This window comes from Natator depressus, chromosome 10 (genome assembly GCF_965152275.1).
Source record: "Natator depressus isolate rNatDep1 chromosome 10, rNatDep2.hap1, whole genome shotgun sequence".
NCBI classification, from domain to species: Eukaryota; Metazoa; Chordata; order Testudines; family Cheloniidae; genus Natator; species Natator depressus.
Genome location: NC_134243.1, coordinates 16,322,198 through 16,346,301, shown reverse-complemented (window position 1 = coordinate 16,346,301; position 24,104 = coordinate 16,322,198). Strand labels below are relative to the sequence as shown.

Here is a 24,104-nt window from a genome sequence, read left to right as displayed (position 1 = left end):
CTTTGACCGTCTGTTTACGCAGATACCGCTCTTAATGGTGATCATGCACCCCATGGCTGCAAGGTCAGATTCTTCTTGAATAGAAGTGTCCACTGGGGCTGTGCCTGAGCCCTGGGAGCACCGTGACCATTGCAACCAAGGGGTATAAGAGGTGGGGCAGCCTCAACTGCCTCTCAGTTTCTTCTTAGCACCCATGGCTATGAGACAGAACCCCACAGAGCCTGCGTCTCTTCACCTACAGAAAGAGTAGTTATTGTTAGTTACCTAGATTCACTTCGATAAATTTTAGTTAACCCATTGGTTTAAAAAAATTGTATATATATCACCAATTTAGCTGCTTGGGGCATTGATAGGTTTCCTTGCCGCCTCCCCTCTCTTCCAAGGCCTACATCCCTCTGTATATAGGCCCCAAATGGCCAAAATCTCCAGGATTCAAGATTTGTCCATCTTGTGACACAGCAAAGCCCATAAATGATGGGCATGTGATGCCTTTTCAGGCCCTTATGCCAGGCTCTCCTTAGAAACAAACTCACTCCCAGACTTCACCCGAATTTCCAGCCTCGAACTTTCAATCAGCCAAAGCAAAACTTCAAACACATTGGATTTCAGTAAAAACATTGTCCTTTGATATAGACAATACTAGATCAATTTGAGCCACACCTAAACTATGTGGTGCATTTGTGGAACCAGTGAGAGGACAACCAATACCCTCAGAGACTAAATGGGTGTCAGACTATATATGAACTTGCTATGTACTAACTAAGACAGACATTTCTGGACACATTGTTTCAATCTACTTGAGCCTAAGCAGACTTTACCACCTCTTTGAACAGTATCCCTATGTCTGAGATATATCTGGTGGCACCATGGATCAGTCCATAATTTTACCTCTAGATTAGATGCAAGTTTAGGCAGAGCCATCCATCAATCGATCTTTAAGTAGGACTCCTTTTACCCGCCTCTGAGGATGAGATACTGCTTGCTAGTCACCAAGGGTATGTCTACACTTCAAATAAAAAGCCACAGCTGGCCTGTGCCAGCTGACTAGAGCTCCCACGGCTCAAGCTGCAGGCCTGTTTCATTGTAGTGTAGACTTCTGGGCTCAGGCTACAGCCTGAACTCTGGGACCCTCCCACCTCGCAGGGTTTTACAGCCCAAGCTCTCCAGCCTGGGCCCAAATGTCAATACTGCAATTAAACAGCCCCTTAGTCCGAGCCTAATGAGTAAGGCTACGATTTAGTCATGAAGGTCACAGAATCTGTGACTTCCAAAGACCTCCAAGACTTCAGCCAGCTCCAGTTGGGCGCTGCAGGGTCCCCTGCCACCTGCAGAGGCAGAGAGCTGCGGGGTACCCCCGCTGCCCAAGGCAGCAGGAGCCCCCCGCAGCTTCGGGCCACTGCAGGTGGCAGGCAGACCCCCTGCTGCTCCCGGCTACCATGGGCCCAAGGGGAACCCTCAGAGCTCTCTACCTCCACAGGCACCAGGGGGAACCCCTGCAGCTCGGAGTCGCCAGCAGAGAGGGTCTCTGGAGCTCCCAGCCCGCCCGCAGCTGCCCAAACTCCCCATTTTTTCACGGCTATTTTTAGTAAAAGTCAGGAACCGGTCAGGGGCTTCTGTGAATTTTTCATTATTGCCCGTGACCTGTCCGTGACTTTTACTAAAAGTATCCATGATTAAATTGTTAGCCTTACTCATGAGTCTGAGTCAGCTGGCACAGGCCAGCTGCAGGTGTCTAATTGCGGTGTAGACCTGCCCCAAGAGTGGAATCTGTGTAGACCATCACTTGCAGAAGGAAAAAAGGTAACTGTGGTTCTTTGAGATGTATTGTCCACGCAGATTCCACTACCAGTCCTCCATATCCACAAATTCAGAATCCTGCTCTATGGAATTCTTTACTGGCAAAGGAACTGAGAAGCAGTTGGGGCCTCCCTACTCCTTATACCCTTAACGACAGGGGTCACAAGGTCTCTCAGGGAGCATGTGTGGCCCCAGTGGACACTGGTATTCACAAAAGAATCCAACCGTGTGCACATGGGGCTCATGCACACCACCAAAAGTGGAATCTATGCAGACAATGTGTCTCAAAGAACCGTAAAGTAAGGGACCACTCTTTCTGGTTCTATACATGTTGCAGACTCCTTCATACCAAGGGAACACTAAGCAGGGGGCTTATCAGTGGTTTTTCCTCCCTTTGTGCCACCTGATATATTTCAGTGGGAACCTCAGGTCATGTAGAGACTCTGTAGCAGCTCCTACATCAGCCTCTTCCTACCCCTAAGAGACCATTTCAAAAGCCTGTGATCAGCTGCATGTAAAGGAGCCCCAGTCACACCCCTTTTTCCCTAGCTATGCCCCTATAATGTCAGCTGTGAGTTGGGACATATAGGAACCACTGTGGCAACACTCTGCCACCTTGTGATTTCTCTACATTGGGGCAGTCCTCCAGGAAGCTGATTTTAGGGACACTGCAGCCAGAATGCCCCAGAGCTGCCCCAGCACATGGGAGAATTGAGCCCTTCAAGTCTATACTCTAGTTAAGCAACTTAAGTTTTAAGATTAATGAGAAATCTGGCATGAGTAAATGTATAAATTAAAAATCACTTAATTGATACGTATTTACCCTATTGTTTTCACAATACTGTTATTTATATCAAAAATATCTACCTTACCAAAAATAATTTGAATCAAAGCATATATTTGAAGCATATCATAAGTAAAAATAGAAATTTAAAAGAGGGCTATGCTCAGTTTACTGGGAATCTAAACTTGTGTAGCCAAAAATACTAACCTGTCTCTTTTATCATAACAGATAATTTAGGGTTGGAGGCCTAAATAATTTCTCCACATCTTATGTTTTTGAGAAGATTTTATTGAGGTTATGGCTGCAAGCTGGATAGATGTGCAAGTTTACTGAAAAGTTATCAGAGGTGTCATTTACCAATGTAGGGATATAGTTAGGCAATTCATTATATTTGCACTCTTTTCAGCAGGTTAATCATTATTCTAGAACCAAAGCAATGGCAGACCAAATGATCCTTGCAGCTGATGGAACCCCACTAAAAGGTACATATAAAAATCTACTTTTCTGATATCACTACTGTATGTCAAACTATGAACATAAAGGGGTCTTTTCTTCCCTCAGTTAATGTGTCTAATCTCAGTGTCCATGTATATTCAGGTGGACAAGAGACTATACACAAAGGGGAAAAGGGATAATCCAAGATTCAGAAAATTAAAACCTTATTTCTTCAAGTCAATTAAAAACGTTTATAAATTCTACTGCAAATATAGGCTCTGAGCCTGCATTCCTTTTTCATATACACACATACTCATGCCAACAGTCCCACTAAGCCTCACTATAGATGCAGTGGCCCCTAAACACTCTCTCCACCAGCTTAATCCTCACAGGTCATTAGGGCTTACAGATGACTTGCAACAGATAAGGAAGAAGGCAGACAGATGCTTGTTACTTAGATTTTCAGTTTCTGAGTTATGTTAGTTTCTCAAATTCTGAGTACACAGATAGCAGCTGTGCCAAGGCGGCTTTATTCAATCTACACTAGGCAAGCAGGGTATGATCTTGTCTACCAGAGGCAGACCTTGCTACCATTATCCACGGCTGTGAGCTCAGACACACACCACTGTGATGTACTCTACGTGGGGATACGACTTGAAACTATTCGTGCAGAATGTGTCTGTTACTTATAAGTAGTTTCATACAGAAAGCACATCATATCTGTTCTCAGTAGAGAGCACAGGCTGCCTATTGATTTCTATGAGATATTTAAAGGTTTAGGACTTTTTAAGGTCAAAACTAACTGATTTGGATGCTGACTGCTTGAGAAACTGTTTCCATCTCTTTGTGATACTGCTACAGCTGTGATCAGAGGAGGTGTCTGAATATAGCTAGTTGTATTAGACACTGTGATTTTCAATCTTCTGTGTGCCTGAAGATGGGCATTTCTTTTATAAATAGACTGTAAGAGGTGGCCTTTGCGAGTTAGGCATGAGGGTATATTGGTAGGGAAATATGTAAGATGCTGTTCATATTGCAGCTATTTTATGGTCAGAGGATTTCAATTTTCAGGACTCACGAGCCAGCAGATTTCATGAGTATTAAATTCACATTGTAAAAGAAGATGAAGAGAATTTACTACAAAGGGACCAGTGTGTTTGGCCCTCTTACCGTTTTCAAAATAAAATATAAACCGTATATGAAGTGTACCTGTCGTGTACTGATATGGAAACTATTTGGAAAATCACATTTCATTATATCTCCTAGGAGGCGATAAGCTCCATACATGTGTTCTTCGCCCACCAGGCATCTATGGACCAGAAGAGCAAAAACACCTGCCACGAGTATTAGTATGTATTGTATTATCAGCTCTGGAGTGCATTACAAATATTATAGTACCTGTACTGTTTAAGTCTAAAAAATTCAAAAGCTAGTATCCTGGTTACTGATCTAAACAGTCCCTCAAACAACCTTTTGTTGACTGACCACATAATGCAAGCTGACAAATAGCATAACTGGAGGATGATGCGAATGAAAATTATAAACATGCTTTTTTTAATAGACAAAAACTGGGCTAGTGTTGTGGAGAAAGGGCTACACCTGCATCACTGGTTATTATGCATTATTTGTTTTGTTGAGTAAGCACTTTAAACAATAGTAAAATATGATTTCAGGATTTTTCTGAGAATATTTTATGCTGAAGTTAATCAGACCATAGCCATGACATGTAGTCGTAGTTAAATCTTCCTGATGTCAAGTTTTAGATGTTGGGTTTTTTTGTGTTGTTGTTTTTGTTTTTAAAGAGGCAAACATTTGGTTTTTAGGCAATGACTAATTAAATGAATCACATTGCTTGGCAAATCACACCCTTCCTGCAGTTATTTCATGCATAAGAACAGCCATACTGGGTCAGACCAATAGTCCATCGAGCCCAGTATCCTGTCTTATGACTGTGGCCAATGCCAGGTGCTTCAAAGGGAATTAACAGGACAGGGCAATTATCAAGTAATCCTGTTACATTCTGGGGTGCAGCCCAGACAGTGAGGGGTTGTATCATCACCTGCCCTGCAATCTTGGGTGCCTCACAGTGCTTTGCTGCTGTGGCTTCCACCTGGGCCACTCACAGCCTTCCAGCATGAAGATAACACCCTGAGCATGTACAGCTGAAGCCTGCCAGCACACTCTAGTCACACTCTGGCTTCCACAAGCCTTGCTTAGTATTTACAGGATGACCCCAATACACTCCTGGACCCAGATATTCCCCCAAAAAACATGTGTTCTTCACTGACCAGCTCTCTCCTGGATAGTCCAGATATTGGAGGTCCATTGTCCCTCTCAATGTACAACAGTTTGCTACTTTAAATGGAGTTACCCCTACAGTTCAGTTTAAAGACAACACTGGATTAGTTTTGATTAAAGAATAAAACAAGTTTATTACCTTTTGTAGGTTTTAAGAGAGTACAAGGCATTAAAGTCAGAAATGGCTACAAGAGAAATAAAGATAAAATGCTTTCTAGTGCTAAAATTTAACAAACTAGACTTGATCTCAGCAACAGGGCTGATGAAATTTCAGGTCAGGATCTCTCCCAAAGTCAAACGGCTGCTTCCTTTGTCATCTTAGGTGAAAGAGAAAGGGAGATAGATAGGGAGAGATCCCTGGGGGTGTTTTTGCCCCTCATTTGTATAGCCCGGTCACCCTTTGAAATGCATTTTCCTGAGAGTTACCCCTAGATAAAATTCATTCCCGGTGTGAGGTTTGAGTCATGGAGTCTTGCGGTGAAAAAGATTCCATGCTGTTTGCTAAAATGTAGATTGATCTGTTCAGGCCCCCTTCTTTGCTGAAGAATGGCCGCTTGACAGGTGATTGCCCATCAACTTTGATGACAAAACTGGCATCACCTTGTCCTTTGTTTTTGAGAAACAGGTTTAGCCACATGCCAGATTACCTGATAACCACTGTGATGCATAGGACCTCAAAGTAGCAGCCTGTTACCCCCATATTCATCATTTGTATATGGTTGTGATATTTCATACAAAGTATGCCATGTCTGAATTTCAGTCCATGTTCATAACTTTACATATAATGTTGCTACATACTTTCACCATATTATTGACCAGTGAGTTATTAGTTTTCGTATGATACCTCACAAGGCATATTTTGTACAAAGATTATTACAGTAGTGTGTAGGGTGTGAATACAGGGGTGCATTCAGTCACAGATATATGCCCTGTCATCCAGTCCCAGCATCTGGCAGTCAGCGGCATAGGGTTACACAGAGCATGAGGTTGCATCCCTGACCATCTTGGCTAATAGTATTGATGGACCTATATCATCTTTTTGAAATATAATTTTTTATAGTTTTCACCTTCACAGCATCCTCTGGCAATGAGTTCCACAGGTTGACTGCATTATGTGAAGGAACTTCCTTTTGTTTGTTTTAAATATGTTGCCTTTTAACTTCATTGGATGACCCCTAGTTCCTGTGTTATGTGAAGAAGTAAATAAAATTTCCTTATTCACTTTCTCCACACCTCTATCATATACCTTCTTGTTCAGATTAGAAAAGAGATGACCAGTCCCAGGCTTTTTAATTTCTCCTCATATGGAAGCTATTCCATACCCCTAATCATTTTTGTTGCCCTTCTTTGTACCTCTTCCATTTCTAATCTTTTTGAGATCGAGTGACCAGAACTGCACATGGTATTCAAGATATGGGTGTATCATGGATTTATATAGTGGCATTATGATATATTCTGTTTTATTATCTATCCCTTTTCTAATGGTTCCTAACTTTATCTTTTTGACTGCTGCCATACATTGAGCGGATATTTTCAGAGAACTATCTGCAATGACTTTAAGATCTTTCTTGAGTGGTAACAGCTAATTGGGATTATGTTTTCCAGTGTGCATTACTGTGCATTTTCCAAGATTTGAATTTCATCTGTCATTTTGTTGCCCAATCACCCAGTTTTGTGAGATCCCTTTGTAACTCTTTGCAGTCAGCTTTGGACCTAGGTGTCCACAGTAATTTTGTATCAGCTGCAAACTTTGCCACCTCACTGTTTTTACCCCTTTTTCCAAATCATTTATAAATAGGTTGAAGGGCACTGATCCCAGTACAGAGCCCTGGGGGACACCACTGTTTACCTCTCTCCATTCTGAAAACTGACCATTTATTCCTACCCTTTATTTCCTGTCTTGTAACCAGTTACTGATCCATGAGAGGACCTTCCCTCTTATCCCATGACTGCTTAGTTTGCTTAAGAGCCTTTGGTGCGGGACCTTGTCAAAGGTTTTCTGAAAGTCTAAGTACACTATGTCCACTGGATTACCCTTGTCCACATGTTTGTTTGACCCCCTCAGAGAATTCTAATAGATTAGGTAGGCATGATTTCCATACAAAAGCCATGTTGAATCTTCCCCAACAAATCATGTTTATTTATATGTCTGATAATTCTGTGCTTTAACATAGTTTCAACCAATTTTGCCTGATACTGAAAGTTAGGCTGACTGGTCTGTAGTTGCCAGGATTGCCTCTGGTCCTTTTTAAAAAATTACCGTCACATTAGCTATCTGCCTGTCATCTGGAACGGAAGCTGATTTAAGTGATAGTTCTGCAGTATCATAACTGTGGTATATAACCTATTTGAGTTCCTTTAGAACTCTTGGATGAATTACCATCTGGTCCTGATGACTTATTACTGTTTAATTTATCAATTTCTTCCAAAACCTCCTCTATTGACACTCAAATCTGGGACAATTCCTCAGATTTATTACCTAAAAAGAATGGCTCAGGTGTGGGAATCTCCCTCACATCCTCTGCAGTGAAGACCAATACAAAGAATTTGTTTAGCTTCTTCACAATGGCCTTGTGTTCCTCAAGTGCTCTTTTAATGCCTTGATCATCCAGTGGCCCCACAGTTTGTTTGGCAGCACCTAAGGTACTTTGAAAAATGAAAAGCAATTTTTTAGTCTTTTGCATATGCTGTCTGTTTCTACAGATGAATATCCAAAGAGGGCTATTTAACTTCAAATTTGGAAATCCCAAAGCTCAGATGAACTGGGTTCATGTAGGAAATCTTGTGCAAGCTCATCTCTTAGCTGCTGAAGCTCTCACCCCTGAGAAGGGTTATATAGCGGTAAGTAAACAATTTTAAATATCCTATCCAGTTGGATACACTTTTAAAATATGGGTTACTTTCTGTGGCTTTTAGATAAAATTCTGTGTCTAAAAGTCAATCTGCTAAATTCTCAAAAGTACTGCATATGCAAACTGTACAGTTCCACATGCGAAATGTCTTCTTTGTAAATGCAGCTCACATTCATCTTGTTAATATTTTTGTGTCACATCTTTTTCTTCTTGTAAGCTAGCTTTGCAAAGGTAGGGTTTCCTGCCTGCCCAGGTTGAGTAGGAATCTTCCCCAAGTGAATATGGCAATCATCAAATTCTCTAGAATCAAAGTTTTTAATTAATTTTTTTTCCCAAAAGCTGGCTTTGATTCTAGATGTGTACATTTTTAATTGACCAATCTGAAACCTTTGGGGCCTAATTTGTACATGCTCAGCATTCCCAAAAATGTGGGTATTCAAAATTAGTGAACACTTATGAATATTTTTACTTAAATTTCCAACCCTTATAGTTGTGACAAAAATCTTAAGAGCATGAACCATTACACACCTGACAGCGTTGCAGCTGCGCTCACACTGCCTGGCAGCTCCAGCATCCGTCAGGCTCATAGATTGCACCTCTCCTTCTGACTCTGTTCAGGAGCTGAGCTACTGTAGAAACATATGAATCCTCTGGGCTCTTTGGAGTATTCCCTGCCCTGGGCCTATGGTGAAGGGAAGATCAGCAGCTTCTCTAGGCTCCGCCTCTTCTGGGCCAGGTTGTTTTATTCTCACTCCCAGTTAGCTAAGGCCCAGTCCCAGAAAACCCCTGTTCTATTGCCCTCTACCCTCTCCTCCGGGGGGGGCAGAAATCCCAACAGTGACAGTGGCCACCCTCTTCAGTGATGGAGGCTATAGACATCAACCCTTCAAACCTCCCCAAGTTTTTTGGAAATGATGATGCAAGTAGAGCAACCAGAGGGAGAGAGAGTTTCCTGCCACCAAGGGAAGGCTTGGGGCCCCAGTTTTGGGGAAGTTATTCAGGCAGCTACTGTAGCAAGGACGAGGCCCAACTTGGAGGGGCTGAAGTACCTTGTGCAGCTTGGAAGAGACTGCTACACAGTGAGTCAAGGAAGAGAACTGATCAATTTGGAGAGAAAGGAGGGAGGAGAGAAGAGAATTGTTAGACTGTGGAATGTGAGCTGATGAATTTGTGGGGTAAGGAAAAGAAAATTGATCAGTTTGAGGGTAGAGAACTGAGTTGGTAGTAAAAGAATGGGGGCGTTACTGAGGTGCAGCTGGTGGGTGACTGAATGAAGATTGAGTGTTGAGGAGGAAGGGGATGAGATGAGGTGTACATTTGGCACATGGAGTGTGGGGCTTAAATAATGGGGAGGTGGTGTTATCTGGTATATGTATGGTTCTATGGGCAAGGAAGTGGGAGCTCTGTATATGACAGGGCCGGGGCATGCGCAGCATGGCCAAGGGTTTAGCAGTGGGTGCAGGCAGAGGGTCCAGTGACCAGGAGCCAGTTACCAGGAATCAGGCTGGGTTGGAAAGCCAGGAGATCAGAATCTAGAGATGAACGGGAGGTAAGAGATCAAGAATCCATTTCCAAGAGTCAGGCCAAGACAGGATACCAGGAGGTCAAGATTAGAAGGCAGGAACAGATAAACACCATACCAGTGGCCCATGGCAGGGTGAAGCTCACTTGTACAAACAACTTCCTGTTTCCTCCTCTGGCTTAAATAGGGGCTGCAGCCCAACAAGGAGCCTTGGACCTCTCTCAGTCAGAGAGTAGGGAAAAGGCTTGTGCTCCAGTTGGGCTTCATGGACTCTGGCCCCAACTGCTGTCTGTGTGAGCTGCCATTGGAGAATTGGAGTGCAATGACTTCCTGGACCCGCACAGAACTGGGTTCAGGACCCACAGGACCTGTCAGTGTGTTGGTGTTTGTTTAAGTATGGATTAGTAGATGTTTTTCCTGGGCTGGCTAGTAGGTTCTTGATAATTCTGCAAAGCTGACATAATAGGGTTTGAGAGATTTGACCTATCCATATGGATAAAAAGAATATTCCTCCCTGAAATTTTTCAAACCTGCATAACTTAGTCAAATCCAATCTAGTAATCATGCTAACCCTCAAAAAAACTTCTCACTGTGGGCCATTTCCCTGACAAATTTCAACTTCTTTACTCCATATCATGTCAGTGCTGAATTTGTTGGGGGGAAAAAAGTTGTAATCTTTTTATATGGTGTAGCTGATCAGTCCGATAGGCAGCTGGCCTAGTGGTCAGACAGTGGCGCCACAGTTCTTTTGCAGTCTGCTCGTTCTGGACAGGGCCCTTCTGGGCCATATACAGTGGGCCTCAGTCCCTCCTGTGTGTCCCCTCTTCTTTCCTCGGCTTCCATCACAACAGTGGCGTGGAAGCAGGGGAAAGGAGCCCAGGTCTTCCCACTCCACAGTGTTCTGACCTGGGGCACTTCCTGCCAGGCTGTGGCACCTCCCTTTTGGGTGTAGTCACAATCTTAGTAGTAACAGCTTAGTCTGCCGGGGTGGACAATATCCAGTTCTTTGGGGCCTCTTGTGAGTTTCCAACTCCAAACAGGAGAGGCATATGGATCACCGCTTCCCAAGTGGCCATACCAATTCTGTAGTCACTCATCCCACAGCTCCAGGCATCAGCGTCACTTCCTAGTACAGCCTGTAACTCCTTCTCCTGGCCTACCAGTGCCCATTTAAACTGGAGCATGCCCTGTAGCTGTTGAGGGGTGGGGCCTCACTAGCCCAGGCCTTGCTCTGGTATAGAATAGGATCTGCAAACCACATCACATATGGGAAAAATGTATTTTTCACTCTCTTGTTAATTGAGAACCGCAGAAGTGTATTTGTTCAAACTTTCAGAAAAAATTGTCTTTATTCTGAGATAACATCTGGCAAACTTCATCTCACTAAATGAAATATTCAGAATGTTATGAACTGAATATAGGGAGTTCTAATATAAATCCATAGGAAATCTTAATAGTGTCACTTATGCTCCTAGTATAAAAAATGATACGTAGGTAAAATCATTAAAGAACACGCCATTGTTTTTAAAGCAGGAAGAAGTGCCAAAGAGAACATGAAATTGGGAAGTTGCATTAACTAACATGTCAGTATTGTCAACTCTGGTGAATTCATCATGTCTAGTGTAATTTTGGCCCCTGCAAAAATATAAAGAAAAACCTCAGTGCTATGACAAGTAGGTTGATTGTTTTAATCACAGCAGAAGTCCTAAACATAATGAACCTGACTCTGCTCTTTTTTTTATATATCAGTGTAATAAATCATAAGTAACTCCAGTAACTTAAATGAATTTACAGATGTGTGAAACTTACATGAGGATCAGAATTAGTTCCATTGGAGGTTGCTTGTTGATTTGTATATATTTGTAAATGTTTGCTTTTAATTAGGTTGCTGTTATTTACAAAATGATTAAAGATAGTCTTAAAAGATAAAAAGAAAATGTCACTCCACCCGCAGTATTATGTTTCTAATCTGTCTTTTCTCTGCCTCTTTAACAGAGTGGTCAGGCATATTACATACATGACGGCGAGAATGTCATCTTTTCTGAATGGATAACTCCGTTAGTATGTACTATACACATGTTTAGTTCTAATACAGTGTATGGGACTTGAGCATATAACTAATCTAGAAAGAACGTATCAGCTAAATGAAGCCAATACCACAGTAATTACCTGAAGAAGCAGAACTTAAAACTGATCTATTTAAGAAATATATAAATATATTTGATACATTTCAACTTTAGTAAGGCTTTTGATACTGTTTCACATGACAGTCTAATCAACAAACTGGATAAATATATCCTTGACCAGTGATTCTCAGACCTCAGTGGCTCAGGAGCCAAATTAGCAATCATTACCTCAAAGAGCCACAATAGTGTGAATTCATTGGGCGGGGGGGGAGGGGCGGGAGGAGGTGTATAATATACTTGCAGCAAAATTGACTGACCAAGTATTATTATTTTATCAACTACAATTGGTTAATAACATAGTAAAAGCATCCTGACTGGATAATAACTTAGATTGGTTAATAAATCTCACAGCGTTTTAATAGCATGAGCTGCAGGAGATACATTAAAGAGCCACTTGCGGCTCGCAAGCCTCAGTCTGAGTATCACTGGCCCAGCCAAACCTTCTATAAGGTGGATGCGCAACTGGCTGGAAAAGCATATTCAGAGTAATTATCAATGGTTCACAATCTCTCTGGAAGGGCCTATTGTGAGGATCCCACAGGGATCCGTCCTGGGTTGGTTCTATTCAATATCTTCATAAATAAGTTGGATAATGGCATAGAAAGTATACTTATACATTTTGGCATATGGTACTAAGCTGGAAGGGGCTGCAAGTGTTTTGGAGAACAGGATTTGAGTTCAAAATGAACTTGATAAACTGGAGAAATGGTCTGATTTAAACAGGGTGAAATTCAGTAAGGACAAACGCAAAGTACTCCACTTAGGAAGGAATTATCAGTTTCACAAATAGAAAATGGGAAATGACGGCCAAGGGAGGAGAACTGCAGAAAAGGATCTGTGGAAAAGGATTACAGTGGATCACAAACTAAATGAGTTCATAATGTAATACTGTTGCAACTAAGCATACATTATTCTGGGATGTATTAGCAGGAGTGTTGTAAACAAGACACAAGAAGTAATTCTTCCACTCTACTCAGCACTGATAAAGGCCTCAATTGAAGTAGCGTGTCCAGTTCTGGGCACCACACTTCGGGAAAGATGCGGACTAATGGAAGAAAGTCCAGAGGAGAGCAACAAAATAATCAAGATCTAGAAAGCATGACCTATGGGGAAAGATTTTAAAAACTATTTGTTGTCTGGAAAAGAGAAGACTGAGGGGAAACATAACAATCTTCAAGTACATAAAAGAAAAGGGTGATAAATTGTTCTCATTAACCACTGAGGGACAGCACAAGAAGTAATGGGACTAAATTGCAGCAAGGAAGGTTTATATTAGACATTAGGAAAAACTTCCTGTCAGGGTAGTTAAGGACTAGAACAAATTATCTAGGAAGGTTGTGGAAGCTCCATGATTGGAGGTTTTTAAGAACAGGTTAGACAAACACCTCTCAGAGATGGTCTAGACAACACCTTCCTGCCTCAGTGCCGGGGACTGGACTACATGACCTATTGAGGTCCCTTCCAGTTCTACATTTCTGTTTCTGGTTTATCAGATCAGAACCCAATCCTGTATTCTCCCAGACTTTAGCAAAATGATAGCTCATAAAGACAAACTCCCATCGGCTTCAACAGGAGTTTTAGATGTGCAGGAATGCAGGGTAAGGCCCTTTATTGTTATGACCTAATTTAATTAAAAAGCTATAAATCCTGATTCTTCACCATCTTGTGTCGTCATTTACCACTGTGCAGAGTTGTCCAAAGTGCATGTAAAATGCTACCATTTTTATCTGGTAGCACTATGGTACAGAGACTGCTTTGTTGTAAATGGCTCCTCAAGATGCAAGGCCATGGAAAATCATGCCCTTAAATTTCATTGTAAACATAAAACAGAAGCATTGGGATATGTTCATAATTAGCAGGCTAGGATTTTGAACCTCCACTAAAGGCCACATCCTGTAGTGCAAGCACAGACAAAACTCCCATGAACATCAATGCAATAAACTTCAGGACTGTACTCAAGATATAAAAAATGCACTCCTCTCATGTCCTCTATTGTTTTAAAATAGATATCTCTGCCTATATCATCTCATTGTGTTGGCAGGCATAGGGATATTCAACTGAAAAACTTTTTTAAAATAGTAATAGCTGAATTGGGGAAAAAGTTCAGATTTATAATTTGACAGTAATTATTTCTGCATATTCTTGCTGCACTGACCCAATTTAGTATGAATATTTTGATCTTATTCTCTCTCTCTTTTTTTTTTTTTAATCCCTCTCAGTTTGAAAAATTAGGTTACAGTAGGCCATGGATACGTATTCCTGCTTTCCTCGTTTATATAGCAGGTAAAAAGAGTAAAACACGTATTAGATTATTATGCTATTTTATTTTGCATTTCACCTTTTATTTCCACTGTCACTGGTAATCTGCATGGCAGTTCTGTAAAAGGAATATACAGATTTAAACTTGTGTAATTCCTACAATAATTGTGCAAATGTACTAGCTGGAATTATGTAATACCTATAAAAGTGTAATAAGTACTTCTCTACAAAAGGAGATAAGATATCTTTGGGTTCATCAAATATTCTGTAAATTATATGTTGTTTTCAAAACATTGGATCCTGCTTCTGTAGCAAACCCAGCACACCCACTGACTGCAGAGGGCTGACTGTGGCTCTAGCCCACAACACCTGTCATCACCATGGGCTTGTCTTCACTGCTAAAAAAGCTAGGGGTTTTTTTTACTTCAGGGTAACTAATATATGTGGGCTATGCTGGGGTGAAAATACAGTGAAGACAAGATGCTTTAGTTAGACTCACTAAGGTCATTCTATAGCCCACATTGGGTTGACCTCAACGAGTTTACTTCATGGTAAAACTAAAGTACCTTGTCTTCACTTGTGTTTTTAATCTCTTGAGAACTCACGCACATTAGTTACCCCCAGGTAAAAAAACATGGCTTTTTTTTGGCAGCAAAGGCAAGCCCTATGTTATGCTCACTTTACTATTGTTATCTCATTTTATCAACTTTCTGTCCACAGCCACAGTGACAGAATGCCTGCACCTGGCGTTGAAACCAGTTTTTAGCTTTACACCTTTCTTGACCAGAAATGAGGTAAAAGTATAAATGCATGCATAATCATCTTTATAAAGTCTCTGGCTAAAGTTCTCAAGAAACACTTAATATCAATGGTGGGGAACATCTCCTCTGGATGCATGTGTGGAGTGGATTCCCTGCATACAGAGCTCCACTTTTCCATGCAGGGTCAGAGCGAGTCTGTCACCTCTTTAACACCATTTTTCTACCCCATCTGAGCCCCCTCCCAAGAAGGCCCTCCATACTGTTTCCCTACTTTGCAAGTAGATGGGCCAGAGGGGGTATGTCAGGGGGTACAGGAGAGCCAAGTGCATCATCCCTCATGCAACCAGCCGGGAATCCGCATAAGAGGTAAAACGGACCATAGGCTGTATTATCATTTCCAATGAGCCACTCCATATTATGGAACTGCATGTTAAAGGGAGGTTCCAGAGGCAGCTGCAGACCAGGAGTCTATAGAAGTAGGAAAAGGACAGGCAAGGTATGGAGACTGTGTATCCCCAGCAGATACCATAATTTAGAGGTGGTCAAAACTCACAATTTCCATTCCAAGAGAAATTCTGACACTTTGATTATTTTTTTTCCCCCAAATCGGAACAAAAAGTTGAAAATTTAAAATTTCCCATTAAATGAAATTTCTGAGATTTTGTTTGTTTGTTTTAACCTCATCTAAATGTTTTCTTTTGACATTATTATTTTCACTGTCGTCCTAGTATAATTTATATTATAAAAGTCTAAATATTTTACTATTATATTATGGCATGGAATGACATGTCCTAATATAATAGGATATGAAATATCACATCATGATAGGAAAAATCAATGTTTTCTAACAAAAAAAACATTCCATCAGAAAAATTTTTACCATCTCCACTGTATCCAGGGAGCTTCCAAAAGAAACCCTCTTTTTCTTCCAGGAGAGGCTTTGCATACAATTTTTCCTGCCTCCTAGAGGAAACTCCACAGGAGGGGTAGTATCACCAGGGCTGAATTAACTCTCCTGTGGGCCCAGGGCTATTAGATTTTGTGAGGCCCCTGGGGGCTTGGAATGAGGTCAGGGCTGGGGCAGGGGATTAGAGTGCAGGAGAGGGCTCAGGGCTGGGGCAGGCGGTTGGGGTGCAGGTCAGGGTGTGGGATCTGGGAGGGGGCTCTGGGCTGGGGTAGGGGGTTGGGGTGCAGCCTCTGGATGGGAGGCACTTATCTCAGGCGGCTCCTGGTCAGCGACACAGTACGTCTAAGGCAGGATCCCTGCCTGCCCTGGCTCCGTGCTGCTCTGCTCCCCGAGTTGATCAGCATGTCCAGCCCCTAGATGGAGGGGCCAGGCCGCTCTGCACAGTGGGGCTGGGGTGTGGCTTCCCACCGGGCAGCACTTACCTTTGGGCAGCTCCCGGTTGGCGGTGCAGCATGGCTGTCACTAAGGCAGGCTCCCTGCCTGCCCCAGCCCCACACCGCTCCCAGAAGGGGCCAGTGCACCCCGGTGACAGCAGCCGGCAAGTGGCTCTGCACGCTGCCCCTCTCTGCAAGCACCACCCCACAGCTCTCAGTTCCTGGCCAATGGGAGCTGCGAGGGTGGTGCATGCAGGCAGGAGCAGTGTTTGGAGGGAGACCCCTGCCCCACTGTCCCTGGGGCCACGCTGGCCACTTCCGGGAGCCGCGTGGGGCTGGGACAAGCAAGGAGCCTGTCTTAGCCGCAGCCCCACTGGAGACTGCGATCAACTGGGAGATCCTCTAGGATCAACCAGTTGATCACGATTGACTGGTTGGTGACCACTCATTTAGCGGGTCTAGTGAAGACTCGTTAAATCGACTGCAGATCACTCTCCTGTCGACTCCGGTACTGCACTGGAATGAGAAGAGTAAGAGGGAGTCGACGAGAGAGTGTTTTCCCATCAACATAGTGTAGTGTGGACCCTGCAGTAAGTAGATCTAAGCTACGTTGACTTGAGTTACCCTACGTAGCTTAGATCCACTTTCCCCCGTAGCGTAGACCTGCCCTTGGAAGCAAGAGGAGGTTTTCATTTACACAACAGAAGCCAAGGGCAGAATTTGGCTGCCATTTTGTAATGTGGAGTTTTGCAGCCTGTAACATGAAGCACTATCCTGAGATCTTTTCAGTACTTGGGCAATGTGAGTGGCTTCAATCAAGTATCAGCTTTTTAAAAAAAGAAAATCTTGGTTATTTAAATATGCTTATATATATCATTTAAATATGCTTTTTGCCTTTAATCGCCTTTTTTGGGTAATGTCAGTCTTTAAAAAATGATGAGGTGAAGCACCCTTCATCAAGATTCATTCTAGGTAGGTCAGTGTCAAAATGCACTGGAATGTGATCTGCTTTACTGCCTTATCTCAGCACATCCAGTGAGCATAGCATGAATCCATATACACCCCAAAACATTAATGATACTAAGAATGACACATGATAAATGTCTGTCTTTTACATTACCATATATTATGCAATATATAGGGGCAAAGATACACCCATACCCACCCACTCCTAGGACTCGGGATTTATGATTGATTTTTTCTAACGTTAGTATGGTAGCTATTTTAAATTTTATAAAATATCACAATGAAGCCATTCTAATTAAACACTTACCAGTATTTTCCTATACATATGTCCACATAGTATCATCTGAAGTTATGCACAGATTGTTGAGGCCTGATTCACCACTGTATTATTTCCAGTTTTTTAGCCCGTGTAAATGTTGCCAGAGAGCAGGGGATTATGAGAGCAGTGTGGAGGTTCCAATCACTGGAACAACCTACCAACAGCTGGAGGTGGATTCTCCATCACTGACAATTTTTAAATCAATATTGGATGCCTTTTCTAAAAGATATGTCCAAATCCTGCTTAATTAGCTCTCATGACTTCAGTGGGACTATGAGCAAATTAAGCAGGATTTGGCCTTTTGATGTTAAATCTGTTTGTATGTTTGTTTGTTTTGTTTTGTTTTGTTTTTAAAAAAAGAGAGACATTTCACTCAACAGAATTAATTACTGATTTATAAACCCTTAGAAAGAGATTTGAGAATAGAAACAACAATTAAACACGAATATTATTCACAGGCTGGAGAGGGTTGATGCTTATTAAAATGAGAGAAGGACTCTGTTAGGTGGGGGGGGGGTTGAATAGTGTCATCTAGAGGATCAATGTGGTATTGCTTTATGGAAAGAAACAAGTAGCCTGCTTTTCCACTGCCTTGCACCCTGAGTAGTCTTACACTCACTTTACATACTGTGACGGGGCAAGGCCAGATGGCTATAGAAAAGTAGTGGGAGATAGATATATTAGCTCCTGGCTAAACAAATCCCTGGTACCAGGATAAATGAAATGGCAGCTGCTCCAGGTCAATTAAGACACCTGGGGCCAATTAAGAACTTTCCAGAAGGTAGGGAGAAGGCTAGGTTGCCTGGGACACCTGAAGCCAATCAGGGGCTGGCTGAAACTAGTTAAAAGCCTCCCACTTAGTCAGGTGGGTGTGCATGTCAGGAGCTGAGCTGTGGGAGGAAGTTGTGCTGTTGGAGAGGCTGAGTAGTACACACCATATCAGGCACAAGGAAGGAGGCCCTGAGGTAAGGGTGAAGTGGAGCTTGAGGAATTGAGGGCTGCTGTGGGGGAAGTAGCCCAGGGAATTGTACATGTCATGTTTCTAAAAGGTCAGCTACCATAGCTGATACTGTTAGGGTCCCTGAGCTGGAGCCCGGAGTAGAGGGTGGGCCCGGGCTCCCCCACCCCACCTTTGCCCCCTGATTAATCACTGAGACTGGGAGACAACAGAGACTGTGCAAGGAAGGATAACTTCTCCTCACCTCCCTCGCTGGCTTATGATGAAAATGGCTCAGTAGACTGTGACCCTTGTCTCTAGAGAAAGAAGGGTTACGTGGAGGGTCACAGTGAGCCTCTGAGGCTAGCAAAATCCACCAGGAAATGCGGGACCCACGGAGGCAAGGACAGAGCTTTGTCACAATAGGTTTAAACTGCTACAGTTCTGATTTGCTGGCATTTTACATTCACTTTGCACCAGCTTCTAGCTCCAGTGACACACAGGGGATAGCAAGCTGGCTGAAGTAGCTTTGCATAGGGGGATCCTACCAGGTGGTGTAGAGATGGCATAGCAGTTCTGTGCCATGCACTCCTGGTTCCCCCAGCCAAGGGCATATGGCAGAACTGGAGGAAGGCATAGCCAGACTGTGCTAGGTTATGGCAATCCTGTTTGGTTTGTATTTATAAAGATTCTGTCTCGTTGAATGCACTGTATTCTCTGTTGCTGTGTTTTGTGTCTGCTCAGTCACCCCACCCATTTATTTATATATCTGTTCTAATAGTGGCACCTAAATTAATTCTATATTTGAATCACTATTAATTGTTCTTTTGCTTTTTAGGTGTGGAACATCGCTGTAACTCACACATTCCGAATAGACAAGGCATGTAATCAGCTAGGTTACTGCCCAAAAAAATTTGCACTTGCTGATTCTGTGGATCATTATCTTCAAACTAGACCCAAGTGCCAGGACCATCATAAGTTCCTTAAAATCTGGCTTGTCCTTGGCACCTGTTTATGTTTGATCTTCTTTGTATTACTTTCTTAAGCATACATCTTTACGTAGTTATTTCAAGGAAAGCCTCCATTAATTTGTTTGTTGTGTATTAATAAACTAATTTTAATCAGTCACAGTGTATTCCTCAGGCCACATGAACTTCATTATTCTTTGAATAAGTTATTTGCTCTGATGTATTTTAAGCTGTTTTTGCTATTAAATAAAAAAATTTGCATATCAGCAATTGTTCTTAAAGGTTGAAGCTACTACATTTTTAAAGGATAATAAAGTCGCAAGGCCACAGGAGACCACCACTGACAAATGCAGGAACCAGAGCTGCTGTTTCTATTCGCTTGATCTCAAAAGAACTCCTTCTGAAAATGGTTGCTCAAGTGCAGAAGAAACTGGAGGAGGAGCAGCTATTGTAAGTCTGCAGTGTTTTATAAACAAAAGCAAGTAGCTATAATAAGGGACGTATTGACCAGACAACCCTTCTGACAGAACAACGGCCACAGCCACTGCATATTACTGTGAGGAATACAGAGGAACCAGGAAATAGAACAAAGAAGAAAAAATAATTCATATACATAATGGGCAGTGATTGCACAGAAAAAGTTACACATACTGTAATTCTGTGAATTAACTGTATTCTGAAACTGCCCAAGAGGTGAAATAAAAGTACACTTGAACTTCTGCATTTATTAAGTCTTTTTTTCAGGACATGCACTCACACACAATCTCTTACTTTTATTAACACTGATACATTAAAATTGGAATGTTCTGAATCTTCTGTTAAATGTCATTAAATAACACTAAAGTTAGGGAAATGTTTTCTTCCTGTATTGCATTTATGTCAGACATTTTTAATCCTAAATTTTATATCTCCCTGTTTTCATTCTCTTTATCTTGGAGGTGGTCCAATTGTTATGCTATATGGTAGATAATTAATCTATGTGAAAAAGGAAGGTGTGACTGAATATAGCCCCGTATTCACAGTCTACACAGGTTTCAGAGTAACAGCCGTGTTAGTCTGTATTCGCAAAAAGAAAAGGAGTACTTGTGGCACCTTAGAGACTAACCAATTTATTTGAGCATAAGCTTTCGTGAGCTACAGCTCACTTCATCGGATGCATGCTGTGGAAAGTGTAGAAGATCTTATTATATACACACAAAAAGCATGAAAAAATACCTCCTCCCACCCCACTCTCCTGCTGGTAATAGCTTATCTAAAGTGATCACTCTCCTTACAATGTGTATGATAATCAAGTTGGGCCATTTCCAGCACAAATCCAGGTTTTTCTCACCCCCCCACCCCACACACACACACAAACTCACTCTCCTGCTGGTAATAGCTTATCCAAAGTGACCACTCTCCTTACATTGTGTATGATAATCAAGGTGGGCCATTTCCAGCACAAATCCAGGGTTTAACAAGAACGTCGGGGGGGGGGGGGGGTGGGAAAAAAACAAGGGGAAATAGGCTACCTTGCATAATGAAAAGGAGTACTTGTGGCACCTTAGAGACTAACCAGTTTTTACACCGATGGATTGTAGTTTCCTCAGGAAGTCAGTGGTGTCTCGAAGTTAGCTGGGAGTGCTGGTAGCGTAGGGCCTGAGGAGGGAGTCTACATAGCCAGACAATCCTGCTGTCAGGGTGCCAATGCTTGAGATGATGGGGCGCCCAGGATTTCCAGGTTTATGGATCTTGGGTAGTAGATAGAATATCCCAGGTCGGGGTTCCAGGGGTGTGTCTGTGCGGATTTGATCTTGTGCTTTTTCAGGGAGTTTCTTGAGCAAATGCTGTAGTTGCTTTTGGTAACTCTCAGTGGGATCAGAGGGTAATGGCTTGTAGAAAGTGGTGTTGGAGAGCTGCCGAGCAGCCTCTTGTTCATATTCCGACCTATTCATGATGACAACAGCACCTCCTTTGTCAGCCTTTTTGATTATGATGTCAGAGTTGTTTCTGAGGCTGTGGATGGCATTGTGTTCCGCACGGCTGAGGTTATGGGGCAAGTGATGCTGCTTTTCCACAATTTCAGCCCGTGCACGTCGGCGGAAGCACTCTATGTAGAAGTCCAGTCTGCTGTTTCGACCTTCAGGAGGAGTCCGCCTAGAATCCTTCTTTTTGTAATGTTGGTCGGGAGGCCTCTGTGGATTAGTATGTTGTTCAGAGGTATTTTGGAAATATTCCTTGAGTCGGAGACGTCGAAAATAGGATTCTAGGTCACCACAGAACTGTATCATGTTCGTGGGGGTGGAGGGGCAGAAGGAGAGGCCCCGAGATAGGACAGCTGATGACTAAGCCACTCCCAGTCTCTATTCAAGCCTAAGTTAATTGTATCCAATTTGCAAATGAATTCCAATTCAGCAGTTTCTCGCTGGAGTCTGGATTTGAAGTTTTTTTGTTGTAAAATAGCGACTTTCATGTCTGTAATCGCGTGACCAGAGAGATTGAAGTGTTCTCCGACTGGTTTATGAATGTTATAATTCTTGACATCTGATTTGTGTCCATTTACTCTTTTACGTAGAGACTGTCCAGTTTGACCAATGTACATGGCAGAGGGGCATTGCTGGCACATGATGGCATATATCACATTGGTGGATGTGCAGGTGAACGAGCCTCTGATAGTGTGGCTGATGTTATTAGGCCCTGTGATGGTGTCCCCTGAATAGATATGTGGGCACAGTTGGCAACGGGCTTTGTTGCAAGGATAGGTTCCTGGGTTAGTGGTTCTGTTGTGTGGTATGTGGTTGCTGGTGAGTATTTGCTTCAGGTTGGGGGGCTGTCTGTAGGCAAGGACTGGCCTGTCTCCCAAGATTTGTGAGAGTGTTGGGTCATCCTTCAGGATAGGTTGTAGATCCTTAATAATGCATTGGAGGGGTTTTAGTTGGGGGCTGAAGGTGACAGCTAGTGGCGTTTTGTTATTTTCTTTGTTTGGCCTGTCCTGTAGTAGGTGACTTCTGGGAACTCTTCTGGCTCTATCAATCTGTTTCTTCACTTCCACAGGTGGGTATTGTAGTTGTAAGAATGCTTGATAGAGATCTTGTAGGTGTTTGTCTCTGTCTGAGGGGTTGGAGCAAATGCGGTTGTATCGCAGAGCTTGGCTGTAGACGATGGATCGTGTGGTGTGGTCAGGGTGAAAGCTGGAGGCACGTAGGTAGGAATAGCGGTCAGTAGGTTTCCAGTATAGGGTGGTGTTTATGTGACCATCGTTTATTAGCACTGTAGTGTCCAGGAAGTGGATCTCTTGTGTGGACTGGACCAGGCTGAGGTTGATGGTGGGATGGAAATTGTTGAAGTCATGGTGGAATTCCTCAAGGGCTTCTTTTCCATGGGTCCAGATGATGAAGATGTCATCAATATAGCGCAAGTAGAGTAGGGGCCTTAGGGGACGAGAGCTGAGGAAGCGTTGTTCTAAATCAGCCACAAAAATGTTGGCATACTGTGGGGCCATGCGGGTACCCATAGCAGTGCCACTGATCTGAAGGTATACATTGTCCCCAAATGTAAAATAGTTATGGGTAAGGACAAAGTCACAAAGTTCAGCCACCAGGTTAGCCGTGACATTATCGGAGATAGTGTTCTTGACGGCTTGTAGTCCATCTTTGTGTGGAATGTTGGTGTAGAGGGCTTCTACATCCATAGTGGCCAGGATGGTGTTATCAGGAAGATCACCGATGGATTGTAGTTTCCTCAGGAAGTCAGTGGTGTCTCGAAGGTAGCTGGGAGTGCTGGTAGCGTAGGGCCTGAGGAGGGAGTCTACATAGCCAGACAATCCTGCTGTCAAGGTGCCAATGCCTGAGATGATGGGGTGCCCAGGATTTCCAGGTTTATGGATCTTGGGTAGTAGATAGAATATCCCAGGTCGGGGTTCCAGGGGTGTGTCTGTGCGGATTTGATCTTGTGCTTTTTCAGGGAGTTTCTTGAGCAAATGCTGTAGTTGCTTTTGGTAACTCTCAGTGGGATCAGAGGGTAATGGCTTGTAGAAAGTGGTGTTGGAGAGCTGCCGAGCAGCCTCTTGTTCATATTCCGACCTATTCATGATGACAACAGCACCTCCTTTGTCAGCCTTTTTGATTATGATGTCAGAGTTGTTTCTGAGGCTGTGGATGGTATTGTGTTCCACACGGCTGAGGTTATGGGGCAAGTGATGTTGCTTTTCCACAATTTCAGCCCATGCACGTCGGCGGAAGCACTCTATGTAGAAGTCCAGTCTGCTGTTTCGACCTTCAGGAGGAGTCCACCTAGAATCCTTCTTTTTGTAGTGTTGGTCGGGAGATCTCTGTGGATTAGTATGTTGTTCAGAGGTATGTTGGAAATATTCCTTGAGTCGGAGACGTCGATTATCATACACATTGTAAGGAGAGTGGTCACTTTAGATAAGCTATTACCAGCAGGAGAGTGAGTTTGTGTGTGTGTGGGGCGGGGGTGAGAAAACCTGGATTTGTGCTGGAAACGGCCCACCTTGATTATCATACACATTGTAAGGAGAGTGATCACTTTAGATAAGCTATTACCAGCAGGAGAGTGGGGTGGGAGGAGGTATTTTTTCATGCTTTTTGTGTGTATATAATAAGATCTTCTACACTTTCCACAGCATGCATCCGATGAAGTGAGCTGTAGCTCACGAAAGCTTATGCTCAGATAAATTG

At 42.9% G+C, this 24,104-nt stretch overlaps 1 protein-coding gene across 1 annotated transcript in view; it reads left to right on the top strand.

Moving 5' to 3' along the window:
* Nucleotides 1-19,502, top strand: part of LOC141994393 (putative short-chain dehydrogenase/reductase family 42E member 2) — a 28,389-nt gene extending 8,887 nt beyond the window's left edge. Inside the window, 7 exon segments of the mRNA XM_074964603.1 lie at nucleotides 2,988-3,063; nucleotides 4,283-4,365; nucleotides 8,018-8,155; nucleotides 11,684-11,749; nucleotides 14,094-14,157; nucleotides 14,854-14,927; nucleotides 19,296-19,502. Of these exon segments, the coding sequence (XP_074820704.1) occupies nucleotides 2,988-3,063; nucleotides 4,283-4,365; nucleotides 8,018-8,155; nucleotides 11,684-11,749; nucleotides 14,094-14,157; nucleotides 14,854-14,927; nucleotides 19,296-19,502 (708 nt within the window).
* Nucleotides 19,503-24,104: the final 4,602 nt, after the last annotated feature.